The following is a 14602-nucleotide window of genomic DNA, read 5'->3' as shown; positions in this document are numbered from 1 at the left end:
GCATCACACAGCCTCTTTTCTCCAATGTATTTTCACAATTGATATTCTAGAACCCTGCTCAATGCACTGTTCCCTCAGTCACTGAACGAATTAGGGTAATTCCAGCTTCTAACAGGAAACAAAAGAATGAAATCTATGCTATTCAGTATGAGTTGTGGCACAGACTCATCTAAACTAAATCTCCCACCACCACCTAACACCACAGGTAATGGGATCTCTCAATATAAGTACAACAGGTGTTCCTTCAATACAGTTTTCCACATTACCCGTTCACCTCCACCCGTGTTTGCCACTGTCCTGCAATTCAGCTTTATGTCCTCATCCTGCACATGATCATCCCTTACAATTCTAACCTCAGATTTCTTTACATTAAAAATTAGTGTCATTAGAATGTGATATTAGATTTTAAAACATTATTTCAAGTCCTACTGATGTGATAAGAGTTTGGTGAATGCTAGACAAAACACACAATCAATAAACAACAAAAGGTTCAAGCTACAAACAGCTAAGATCCATCTGGTGGCCGTGGACATTTTTCTTCAGTCTTCATTAGCATGCTGTAAGAAATTGCACAAGTCACTTTACCAGCGTGCCTGGTTAGCCTTGTAAAAAAAATCACTTGTGCCTAGCTGACTCAGTTAGCAAAAGATAAAAAAAAAAATAAAAAATATTACTCAGCCCTGAACATTTACAGATAAGAAAAGTTTACAGAGAATTCACTAAAATAATACTTATCAATCCAACTTCTACTGTTATGATTTAATTGCAAAACCCTTAAAAGTCATTGCAGCTTGGGTAAGCACTTTTTTACGTGCTTATCCATCTCACCATAAAATATTATGATTGGACAGCTGATCATAACCCGTTTATTATATGTCTGAGACATGGGTGCCAAGAAATTCACCTTGAGAGTGAAGCTTGAGAGGAGAATCTTGGTATCCATTTTGAGAATGCATAATTGAAAGTTATGATCGGAGACTTGATCATAATTTTTTTAGTGCATGAAACTTTAATCTGCTCCATGTACTACTAGTTAAAGTAAAAAAAATAAAAATAAAAAAATAAAATAAAAGGAAAACAAAATAAGTCTTTTGCCAGCTTTCAAAACATAATGCACTTAGTCACTTAGACATCGCTGTCAGAAAGGCAGTGTAACACAGTCCCTTACGTTTACTCTCACCTTGTCAAGCCTCTAAACTGTCCAGATTTTTACAGAATATCCAGATTTGTTTTTCCTCATTTGTTTGGTCTGTTCCTCATAAAGTCTGTGGTTTTCAGACAAATCATGGAGGAATGAAGTCAGTTCTAGAGTTCGTATCCTTCAGAAAAAATGTAGACAAACATACATCCTTTTACTCTAACTGCTTTCTAAGTTTGTTAAGTGGAAGGGAGAGCAGGCAGAGCTAAATCTTTTATTCTGCTACTGTCATTTGCTGGTCCATACTGGCAGATTTTACAGTGTAGTGCTAGACTCAAACTTAACTTAAGAAGGGGGTGCTTAATACTTGTTAAAATTGGGTCGCCCCATTGTAGAGCTAATCTGATTTGTTTTTTTATGAATATCGGAGCATAATCACTGCACTCCATGCACTACATGTTTATACATCGTTTTTGCATCCTATAAAAGAACAATCTCCACCTCTTATCACTGTGATGATACATAATACCGAACAGAACATAATGCACCTCTTTATTCACATGCATATAGTTCATGGGCCCCTTCAGCACTCTACCATTCAGCTACCTTTTGACAGCTATAGTCACGAAGTGCAACTTCAAGGTTACACAACTTGATTAGTCACCTCTCTTGAATTAGTATCAATGGTTTTAGTTAAATGAAAATAAGTTACATCTGTTTCTCTCAAGCACAGTTCATTCTTGTAACCCAAAGAAATCCATCAGGCTTATCTGTCAAATTGTTTTTACTTATGCATCTCAAAAAAGAGAAAAACAAAGGTGAGTGAATCATAACTGGTCAGACAGTTACCTTGATCTTCTTGTGAAAGCTCCTGAACAGGCTCCAGTGGGGCTGCAGATCTTTCTGGTTCTGTACATGAAATAGTAAATAAATATTAACAAGTTGTATGCTACATAACTACCTGAACAAAAACAAAATGAACAGCTTTATCACTAATGAATGAAAATCTATCCCAAGCTTCAGTGAATAACCAAAGCAATCAATGGCACTTTCCAAATAAGTCATGTTCATACTAAACATAATTTTGACATGCATTCTACAACAGCACTGCCCTGTAAATGATAATACCTAGAATACTGAATTATTCTCATTAGAATATTTATCTCCACATTGCTTACAGGAACAGTCTACGTGGTCTTTGGCCCTTTTCAGTGGCATACCATGGGGAAAAGTTCCACAATGCACATCTTTATAGACACACACACATATACACATATAGATTCCCTCCTTATGACTGAATGTGTGAATGGCTGATAGCTGTTAAAATACAAAAATATTTGAGCAAAGACAGTAAAGGCATTCATAACATAATGCTAATATTGCACTCCTTCCTATACTTCTCAACTGTCAAGAATTTTGTGGAGAGAGAGGATAACATTAAGTAATGCCAGACACTGGACTTTCACACTTATTTTGCTCAGAAATACAAGCTTATGCAAAACATTTTATTATATTAAGCTAGGCTGTAAAGGTGCTACCGACAGTTTACAAAGCTGACATCAGGCAAGATCACTGTCGATCCAATTGCCTACTTACCGCATGTGATTGCTGGGCAGATGATTATATGCTCTGGGCTATTAGCCAATATTCTTCACTATTACTACCTGCCTCAGTGTCCTACAATGACAGGTCATTGCTGCTATTGCGGTCTGCCAAACTTGATATTCATAGGCACTCACTGTCTGCTGCTGTGTGAAGAGGGCTTCAATAATGAGAATGTAATTCAGGAATGGCTGCATCTCAAAACAGAAAATCCTTTCAGGACTATCTACTTTTCAAAAAAGAAAAGGATACTCCTGCTACATAAGACTTCTTCTGTACAATCCTGAAGCAAAGGCTGGTGAGTTCAGAGCCTGATACGCAGAAATCCGATAGTTTACCACCACTTAAGCCACAAATGGGGAGGTTCAGGAAGCATATCAGAATGGGATAATGCATACTGAACCTTGCCAAATTAATCATTTTAATGTAATTTTTGTGTTACACTATGGCCACTGATATACATACATATATGTGTATGTGTATATATATATATATATATATATATATATATATATATATATATATATATATATATATATATATATGTGTGTGTGTGTGTGTGTGTGTGTGTGTGTGTATATATATATATATATATATATATATATATATATATATATATATATGTGTGTGTGTGTGTATATATATATATATATATATATATACACACACACACACACACACACACATATACATATAGATATATTACGTGTCTATATTAGAACATCGAAGTTTCACAACTTCGAATGTCTTAATATCGACCCCATTTCAGCGAATGCTGAAAACAGCAAAGCTCCAGAACACCAAATTTTTTCCTAGGGAAGGAATTCGCTTGACCGTTCCTGCGGCTTCGCTATTTTCAGCACTGTGGTGGAAAGTTACGGGTCAGGATCAGTTAGGGTGGGGTAGGTAAGTTAGGGTTAGGGCGCGGGTCACTTAAGTGTGCGATTGTGTGGACATGAGGGTTAGGTCAGGGTAGGTAAGTTAGGGTTAGGGCGTGGGTGAGGTGAGTGTGCGATAGTGACGGACCTTAGGGTTAGGGTTAGGGTTAAGGTAAGTAGATAGCTAGTGGTGTATGTACAGTTTAGTGTAGGGTTAGATGTAGGATTTTAGGTGTATGTGTGTGGATTGCTGTTTGTTTGGTGTGCTTGTGTTCTGTGTATGTGTGTCGGAAAAGCAAATTTTTCCCTGTTCTGCATGTTCGATACTGTCAGCTGAATAGGGGTCGATATCAGAACATTTGATGTTTTAAACAGTCGATGTTCTAATATAGACCAATATATTACACACACACACACACACACACACACACACACACACACACACACACGCTTCCCCTTCAAAACATCTAAACCCATAACAGCTAAAATCATAACATCGAAACCATAACATCTAAAACCCAAAGCAACCAAAACCCAAAGTATCTAAAACCCATAACATTGAATTTCATAACATCTAAAATGTGCATCACAACATCGAACACTACAAATCACATGAAAATAATATCCCCTCCACATATAACGACACCAAACTAACAAACTCACTTTTTACTACATTTCAGCAGGAGGGGAAAACCCCCCTGCACCCTCCACACTCCCCGTAAATTAAATATACCAACTCCGAGATCACACCACAGTAGGAAAAGGATAATTTGCTAATCCCATTGTATCATGATCACCATAAAGAATGTACACGTCATGTCCATGTCACTGACCTGTATGGCCTAAAAAAACACATACAAAGTGGCAAAATAAACACTATATAAATAATATAAATTCCTACACTATATAAATAGTAACTATAGAAATAAAAACTACATATCATAGTGATACAACAAGATTAACAGATTAAACTATAACATTTACAACATTGGATGATACACTCTTACATATTATACATTTTAGATGTTATAAAATACAATGTTATGGGTTTTAGATGTTATGGCCTCAATGTTTTGATTTTAGATGTTATGAAGGGGAACTATATAAATATATAGATATATATATATATATATATATATATATATATATATATATATATATATATATATGGGTCTACTGCTCTACATTGAAAGAATACTTCTTCGGAATAGAGCAAGAGACCCACACTTCAGCGAAAGTTCACTTCAACGAAAGTGTACTTTCACTGAAGTCTATTTCCCCGGGCGGCCCAAAACAAAAAAAAAAAACACACTAAAGCATGTTTTTGCAAGGGGGCAAGCCCCCTACACCCCCCATGTGTGTCCCCACAGACCCCCTACTTAAATATACCAACTCTGAGATCGCACTACATCAGGGAAAAGGGAATATTCCTATTCCACTTTGTAGTGTGGTTGCCGAAGTCAATGTTCGAAATTCCACTACTTCGAACAAGTGGACTCAGTGAAGTGGGTTCAAAGAAGTGAACCTTCGAACATCTGCATGGATCCCATATACATATATATATATATATATATATATATATATATATATATATATATATATATATATATATATATATATATATATATATATATATAGATATAGATATATACATATATATATAGATATAGATATATACATATATATATATATATATATATACACACACACACACATATAATTTTATATATCTAAACCCTGTTTTCTATATATGTGGATATCTGGAATAATGTCCTTAGTTTAAAGTATAGACAATTTTTTTTAAGCAAATAGGCTTGAAAAATAAGATGAAATGATGACAGACATGGAAAACACAATTTTTTTCTTGTAAAGTCATTAGCTATTTTTCCATTAACAAAGCCTTTCAGTGGGAGCCACAAAATCTCCAGGTATATACAATTAATCATTACAGAGCTGAACAATCTGTTATGAGTGAACTTTAAGAAGATTCTTTCATACATTAACACAATCAGTGACTTTTTTATATGGAAACAAGAAATCTGCAGGTACAAACAATTAGTCATGAGAGGTCTGAACACTGATGAGTGAGGTATGTAAGGTGTAATGTAATTAACACCTGTGCACTTTTTTCTTAGGGTAAAAAAATTAATGTTTACTGAAAGCATGCAAGTTGTTTCCTTACATCTGGGAGTGAGGCAGTGATAAAATAGCAGCAATTAGTGCATATGTAACATAGGCTGTAGCATGTACTTTATGGGTAACCTTAATTTTAGATTAGGTAACGCGTGTGGGTGCAGCCATCATGTTAGAAATTTCTAGTGCAGAAGTGAGAACAATGATTTGAAGCAAATATATTTATTTTATATTTGTTGACCGGATTTGTCCGACTGGGCTACAAATGTCCATTTTCAGCGGAAGCCCGAAGAGAAAAGCTCCAACAGAAAATAGAAATTTTACATATTGAATACATATAGAAGTACATTCATTATTACCACAGATTACTGCATTGCAGTGCCACACATTACATTCATCAGTACCACACATTATTGCATTACAGTGTCATACATTAAACTGTGGCAAGTGAAATACATATAGAAATACATTCATCACAGGGATACACTCATAATTACATATTATATAAATAATAGTGCAATAGTTCCATAGCTGAAATATTTTACTAGTTATGTTTGTACAGTGATGTACCAAGAGGAGAAGATAAAGTAGTAAGTTTGTTTATTGAAGGGAAGGAAAAGAGAAGTAGAAGGTTATAGGGGAGTGTTTACGGGGAATAATTACACTGGCAAGTTCATTTTTCATGAAGGTATTTGTTTTGTAATGGTTTTGAATTGATTGGGATGTTCAAGGGATCTTATATCTAGTGGTAGGCTATTCCAGACCTTGGAAGGGTTAAAGCTACAGACTAGGTGACCCATTTTGGTCATTGGTTTGTAGATTTTTAGTAGGCCTTGTTTAGAACTGTGGAGTAATCTAGTGGGTAGGTAATGAGAGATTAGAGATGAGATAGTTGGACAGAAAGAGGGCTTGTAGAGAATGGAATGAATAATCTGAAAATTATTATAGGTTTATAGGTTGGTACTAGGCTAATTGCCTTTATGGGCCATTTTAAGCCTAGCCAATTACCCCATGTGAGAATTAAACCCTACACCTTACGTTTCTAAGGTAAGCACCTTAACCATTACGCCAACCTCCCACCCAATTATACCGAAGCAGGTTAGGTAATTCCAGCCAATTTAGTTCTTTTAGTGAGAGACAGTGATGGGACTTGTAAGAATTTTGGGCAGCAAATCTGGCAATCCTGTTAGAAGTTGTTTCTAACTTGTGTAGTAGTCCAGTGTTGAGGCTGATGAAAATTTGGGAGCTATAAAGTAAAGTGGGTAAGAGGTAGGCATTTGAAATAGTTAGTTTTGCTGTTTTGGTAAGATATTTTTTGTTTCTATAGAGGAGACCTAGCTTGAGATGTGTTTTTCAGATACAATTATTGACGTGTAAATCAAAGGTTAGTCTATCATCAATAGTAACACCTAAGAGTTTTGTACTGGTGTCCACCTGTATTTGTGACAGTATGGAGAAGGAAGACCTTATGTGGTTAAGGCTTTTAGGGAGAAAGAGTAGCAATTTGGTTTTCTTTGGATTAAGGATAAGTTGGTTTTCAGATAGCCAGTTTTCTACAGAGTTAAAAGAGGACTGTGTGTCTGATTTTAGTTGAGTTGGTGATTCAGCAAGTGATAAGTGCAGAATCATTTGCATATTGTATCAGTGAGGATCCAGTACAGGAAGAGTACAGAAGGTTGGTAAAGATGTTAAAAAGAAGTGGCCCAAGGATGGAGCCTTGTGAACACCCGTTTTAACAGGAAGAAAAGGGGAGAAAGCTGAAGCCATTTGACTGACTGGAGTCTATCACAGAGAAAGCTGTTAAACCAAGATATGGTGGATGGGGAGAAGTGTAACTTTGCTAGTTTAAGGGGAAGAAGATTATGAGAGACTGTATCAAAGGCTTTAGAGAGGTCAATGAAGAGAAAGGAAATAAATTTGTTACTGAGTTTAGGAAAGACAGGAGAGCTATAGTAGTGCTGTGCATGGGACGAAAGCCATGCTGGGAATGTGTGAGTAGATCTTCTTGAAGAAGGTAGTGTAAGACTTGATTGTATATACATTTTTCCAGAATTTTGGAGAGTGGTGAGAGTATGGCTATGGGTTTAAAATTAGTTATATCTGTGGAGTTTCCTCCCTTGTGTATTGGAAGGGTGTAAAATTGCTTTCAGATGGAAGGGACTGTGGATTCCGTAATAAAGCGGTTTATTAAAATAGAAACTGAGAAAGCAAGAACATCAGCAGCAGCCTGAAGGAATGTGGAGAGAATGTTGTTTACGGATGTGGAGCAAGGTTTTAATTTAGATAGTAGAGTTTTAATACAGTTAGTGGAGACAGGTTGAGGGAGAGGGCAGTGGTAGGGTTACTACTGATGGAAGAGTTTGAACTATTAGGTCTATTATTGCTGGTGGGATGGTTTGTGTCTTGATTTAGTAATTTGGATATTGAGTCTATAAAGTAGTTGTAAATATGGAGGCAGTTTCCTCATGTGTTTTGTCAGGATGAGGGGTGGGGGGGTGGGGGCTTGCATACTTGGGTGTAGTATTTGATTTACAGAGTGCCAGAACTTTTTAAGGTTGGATTTAACGGTAGAAGATGGATTATTACATACATTTTTCTTATCTTTATTTATGTGACTTTTGGCAAGATTTCTAAGTTCTTTATATGTCTGGAGGTCTGGCTGATGTTTAGTTTTAGTCCAAATTTTCCATGCTCTGTCTTTTTTTTTAGTAGTGCACGAGCGTTTACGGTCAGCCATGGGGATATGTTAGACTTTATGCGGACTGTTCTAAGAGGTGCCAGAGAATTTAAAATACTAAGGAAAGTGGAGTTAAAAAAGTGGACAGCTTCTTCCATGGGGAGTAGTTTTAAGGGATTCTAGTTCACTTTTGATAGTAAAGATTTGAGAGTTTCAGGATTAAAGTCTGTTAGTTGTCGGTGTTTGATAAACCTTTGCAGTTTAGCTTGATGGGATATGTATCTTAGTATTTTTACTGGACAGTGATCACTTAGGGAATTTGGTAGCATTTCCGGGTTATAGTATTTGAAGAGTGAGACACAAGAATCCAGTCAAGAAAAGATGAGGCTGTATGGGAGTTATTGAAATAACTGGGATCAGACATGAGTTGAGTAAAGCCGTAGAGATTAAGGTGTTGTGAGGAGTTGTGAGAGGAAAGAGATAGCCAGTTAATGTTGACATCCCCAAGAATGATAGTTTAATTTGGGATGTGTTGGGAGATATGACCAAGGATATCTCCAGTAGGGGAATATTATCACCTGGTGGAATGTCAATTGCTACAACGGTGATAGTAGAATGGCTATTAATATTTAGGTTTACAGATACAATTTTGGCTGGGGAGAAAGCTTGGGATGTAAGAGTAGAGTTAGAAATAGTAAGGTGGTTAGAGTGTAAGACAGCAACGCCTCCACTTTTTCTTTTTGGTCGATCTAGACGGTGTATGCTACAGCTAGAGGGCAAGATCTCTATGTTTTGGTGTTGGGATTTCAACCAGGTTTCAGTCAGAACAAGGATATCAGGAGCATGGTGGGAGATCCAAGCATGTAGTTCACTTACTTTGTTCAGAATATTCCTAGTGTTTATTGAACAGAAGGAAAGATTTTTGCTTGGGAGATTACTGACTTTGGGGTTAGGAAGGTTAGCAGTTGAGTGCATTGGACCAGGGTTGGGATGGATGTCTCCAGCTAAGAGAATGTTTTTGTGGAGGTAGATGAGTTTGAGCATATCAGCAGTGGGGGTGCAGTATTTGGTTTTGTGTTTGGTAGGGCGTGAGTTGGGTGTTAGGTAAATGTACTTTTGGTAAGGGAGAATTTAATGAGAAGATAGATGGAAAAATGGCGAAGGTTTGGTAATTATTTATATGACTACAGCAATTTGGGTTTGTAGGGGAGATATGTTTGGGGTGTAAGTGTATGTTAAGTGATGTGAGTATAAGGAGGAGGAGTACGAGAGGCAGTAATAGGATGGATGTAGTTAAAGATACATAGATTTTACTCTTGGAGGAGTACATATTATAGGGTGTTTTTAGTTAATAAAATGCAATGGAGTACAGTTTTTTGATCTATTAGATAGTGGATAATAGTGTATACCAGCTAGTACCAGTAGGGGGGGGTGAAGTTAGAATATTTTGTTGTAGCAACAAGAGGGTTGAGGTATAGTCTATTATGGAGTGAAAGACAGGAGGGGGTGAGTGTATGTTGTGGGAGGTGCAAAGTAGTTAGCTATAAAGGAAATGATATGGGGGGTGAGAGTGGAGCGAAGTGAGGGCGAACGAAGCGGGTTGAGCCAAGCCCAGAGTCAAGCACAGTCCAGAAACAATCAGTAAAAACTCTAACAGAATAAGGCTATGTACTGTTCACAGTAAGAAAAAGAGGTTTTATTGTGTAGTACTATCAGGTAAGAAATAACTTAAAACAGGCTGGGTAAGAAATATCTTAACACAGGCTAATGAGTCCAGCATGTAACAGACATACGTTTGTTGAAACTAACAGTCTGTTAAGAAATGGGGGGGGGGTTCCTTGCTGCCAAGCTACTTTACAGCATACCAACTTGGCTAGAGAGTACAGTAGATAATGCCTTAAATAAGTATATTGTAAAATGTAAAAACTAAGCCAACATACTTTGCAGATACGGAGACACTGCAAGGTAAGAGAACAGAGCTGTGTGATGAGCGAGTTTCATTACAACAGTTTAATGCAGCATGCAGGACCTTTAACAGTATACTGTCAGTATGGAGAGGAAAAAGACAAACTTGACTGATAGCTGAGGAGAGAAAAAAATAATAATAAAAATTGTTACCAAATATGGTGTTTAGCACACAAAAGATAGATGGAAGTATTTTAGAGAGGACATAAAGAGAAACTCAAACAATATAAAAAACTGTTAAGACTACCACATCTGCATTCACTCTAGCACAGTAGTACAAATGCAATGTTACACAAAATTTAGCTTTAAAATGCTGCTACAGTTAATAAATACACTAAGAAAAAAAGTTAATACAGATGTGCAATCAGGGTGAAAAAGTGATGCATTCCTCTGAACACAGCAAAACACACAGTCACAGCTAGACAGCAGGCTATTATACCTGCTGCAGTGAGCATTGTATACTACAGCATAATTGAGATGTATGACAATTTACAGCATATATTTTCCATGTTGATCTTTAAATTACATAACTGTTAGAAGAGATAATATGGTGCAATCTAAAAGAAAACTGCCTTTACAGTATCATAAGCTCAACCTACTCTATGATGTTATTTACAAACATTTACATTATAGGGCACATCAGCTATGAGTCAGAGATGACTAGTCATGCTAGCCCATAACAACAAAGGAGTGCCCAATGTTCATTTCTGGTTACCAGACAAGATGCAATTGCGATGTAGCAGCTATTTTCAAGAAATAAGCAAAATGTTCCCAGCTTATAATTCATTCCTCATGGCTAGTATTAGCACATATATTTGCTTTGCTGGTGAAAGGCTTTACTGGCATATTAACAAATGTATTTAAGGATGCCTTATGCACACTGCAAACTCATTTGCTATCAACCTACTTGTAACTGGTGTTAGGGATAAAAAACACACAAGAGACAGATGATTTCAGTATCGCACATGAACATAAAACATTTAATATAACCTATAATATAACCTTATGCAAACATGCACATTTTTACTTTTTCTCGAGAAGGCAAACATTGTACATAAAATCAAAAGTATATTTTGATTTTATGTAACATAAGCACTTAACTTCTATAGGTGCTTGCCTCAAAGTGATGTTTTTTCAGCATCTGGATTGTTAATATAGAAAAAGAAAAAGGTAAAGCAATACTGCCAACTGCGACTTTTACATTCAGGAACTCTAGATGCAAGCTGTTTTATTAAATCTGTACCCAAAACATAGGCTAGCTATAGTCTATAAATGAAACTTATGTACTTACCATAAAGTTAGATCCATGTTGTCTGATTTTCATCTGGATCAAACATATGGGTTGTCAGATCTAACCAGACCTGACCTAGGTGCTGACTCTGAAGATTCTTCAGATCCAGAGTTCCTCACCTACCAATAATTCCCTGGACTCCATCTTAGCTACTGTGATTGAGTCTGGCCCCTCCCTCCACTTCTCAGAAACTGGATAATGCTATATAAGGGAGCTCCTGGTTAAATATTCCCAAGTTGCTAAGGAAAAAAGGGTACAGTCTGACATGACTGTGCACAGACAGGTAATAAAGGGTCTACTCAACTATCTCAAAGCCATAAGTGATAATCTGGAAGGAGGGAGGGGGTCTGAACAGGACAAAAATCAGAAAACATAGATCTAATGCTATGGTAAGTGCATAACTTTCGTACCCAAAATTGTCTGTTTTCATCTGTTTCAAACACATGGGACAGAATCCCAAGCTGTCAAAATGGGTGGCATCAAGCTAAGGCATTCTTGAGTATGGTGGAACCAAAGGAGGAACATGACCTGGATTGCACATCCAGTCTATTGTGAGACAAGTGTGTGTACCGTAGTCCAAGTGGCTGCAACACATATGTTATCAATGGATGGTCGCCCATTGAAGGCTATCAAGGTACAAACTGCCCTAGTTGAATGAGCCTTTGGTTTACCTTATGATAGATAAAAAAAATTTAAAAAAAGATACAATCTAACCACCCATCTTGACAAAGTATCCATTGCCACTGCTCTCTCAAACTTTGGTTTTGAGAATTAAATATACAACTGATTGTTTCTTCTGAATTGTTTTGTTCTGTGACTGTAGAATCTGAGTTGTCTGTGGACATCTGACATGTGCAATAATTATTCACTTTTGCTTGAACATCTGGGAAAAAACACTGGTATGTTTATCAAGTGATTTAGGCTTACTTTGGATGCTACTTTAGGAATAAAAGACACATTAGTTCTAAGGAAGACTTTATCCTTGTGAAAAACTAAGTACAGAGGTATACATTAGAGTGCCTGTAAAGTACAGTTGTGTACACTTACCATAAATGTAGATGTTTGAGTATATTCACTGTTGCAGTCATCACATTTGGGTTATCCCTACCAGGGTAGGTTATCTCTGACAGGGAACCCCTCGGTTGGCCCGAATACCAGAGGCTTAGTATTTCTGCGTCGGTTGCTGTCACTTCAGGACTGACGTCAGGTTGTCAGTAGTATAAAGTAAGGTAGACAACGCCATTACATCAGTTTTTCTTGCCCTGTCAGGAGCCCCCCAAGTGGGAGCCAGGATATGGTGGAAGAATCCTACCAGTAGAAAGTAAATACCAAAAAGTTCCTTGTACGGAGACAGAGAGAGAGAAAGAAGAGGGGGATGGAGGGAGGGAAACCAGGACTGCAACAGTGAATACACTCGAACATCTACATTTATAGCAAGTGTACACAACTGTACTATGTTCTTCGTGTTTCACTGTTGCAGTCATCACATTTGGGTTGATTCCCAAAGCTGAGGAAATGGGTGGAGGCATTCAAGGAAACTAGGGGCTGACTAGGATGCCCTGCAAGACTGCAGTGGCAAAGCCTGCCCTAGATTTGGAGAAGATAGGCAAGTGTTAATGCTTGGTGAAAGTGTGAACAGATGTCCAGGTGGCAGTCTCCAAGATGTCTCTGGTGGGGACTCCGACGAAAGCTGCAGAGGTGGAGGCTGCTCTGGTAGAGTAAGTCCTGACCCCCTTAGGGGGAGGTTTTCCATGTTGCTTGTAGCAGAAATGGATGCAGTGTGCTATCCATTTGGAAATGGTTTGTTTGGAAATGGCTTTGCCCTCTGCCCCTGCAGGAAAGCTGACTAGTAATTGGTCAGACTTTCTGAATGATTTAGTCCTGTCCAGATAGAATCTGAGCTGTCTGTGCAAATCTAGAGAGTCCAGGATCCTTTCCCCCTTGTTTTGTGGGTTAGGGAAAAAGGTGGGCAAATGAATGGATTGGTTGAGAGTCACACTGGACACCACTTTGGGCATGAAGGATGGGTTAGTCCTGAGGGACACCCTGTCAGCATGGAAGTTGATGAAGGGCTCTACAGCCATGAGTGCTTGCAGCACAGAGACCCTGCTGGCTGAAGTGATAGCCAGAAGGAAAGCTGTCTTCCAGGAGAGAATTTTTAACTCTGCTGAATATGCTGGTTTAAAGGAGGGCAGGGTGAGCTTTTCCAACACAAAGTTAAGGTCCCGAGCTGGAGTAGGTGCTCTTCTGGATGGCCTCAAGTTGCTAGCCCCTCTAAAGAATTGTTTGATCAGAGGGTGTGAGAAAAAGGGGTGTGAAAATGAGTGGAGATAGCAGAGAAATAAATTTTAATAAAGGAAAAGGAGACCACTTTGTAGCAGGTCAGCTAGGTAATCCAGGATGAGAGGTAGGGAGGGCTGTGCCATATCGGTTCCCTTAGCCTGAATCTAGGTGCAGAACCTTTTCCATTTGTCAGCATAAGACTTTCTAGTGCTTGGGCGTCTAGCCTCACATAAGACATCTAGAACATGTTTACTGAGGTTGGCAGATTGGTCAGTGGTCAGGGAATAAGCCAAGCTGCCAAATTGTGTGTCTGGAATTGGGGATGCATGAATTCTCCTTCCCTCTGGGTCAGGAGGGTTGGGGTCTGAGGGAGGTGCCATGGTGGCAGTGGGGATAGGCTGTGCAACAATGGGCACCAGTCTGGAGCAATCAGAATTGTCCTTGGTTTTTCCTCCCTTATTTTGAGCAGTACCCCAGTGATGAGAGGAAGTGGGGGAAATGCATAGACCAAGAGACTGAACCAGGGAAAGGATAGGGCATCCATTTTACAAGCCATGCAGTGATGCTCCCTGGTGCAGAACTTGCTGAGCTGGTGGTTAGTGTAGGAGGGAAAGAGGTTGACCTTCAGGATGCCC

The 14602-nt window shown here is 38.1% G+C and overlaps 1 protein-coding gene across 3 annotated transcripts in view; it reads right to left on the bottom strand.

Annotated features, from left to right (window-relative positions):
- Positions 1–14602, bottom strand: part of DZIP1 (DAZ interacting zinc finger protein 1) — a 1252063-nt gene that overhangs the window by 506393 nt on the left and 731068 nt on the right. For all 3 annotated transcript variants that reach the window (XM_044072991.1, XM_044072990.1, XM_044072992.1), the window contains exon 11: positions 1988–2047. In XM_044072991.1, coding sequence (XP_043928926.1) covers positions 1988–2047 — 60 coding nt within the window. The remainder of the gene's footprint in view (positions 1–1987; positions 2048–14602) is intronic.

Source organism: Protopterus annectens, chromosome 5.part1, assembly GCF_019279795.1.
Source record: "Protopterus annectens isolate FY-2018-M chromosome 5.part1, PAN1.0, whole genome shotgun sequence".
NCBI lineage: Eukaryota > Metazoa > Chordata > Ceratodontiformes > Protopteridae > Protopterus > Protopterus annectens.
The sequence above is the reverse complement of the archived record's forward strand: the minus strand, read 5'-3'. Positions and strand labels throughout refer to the sequence as shown.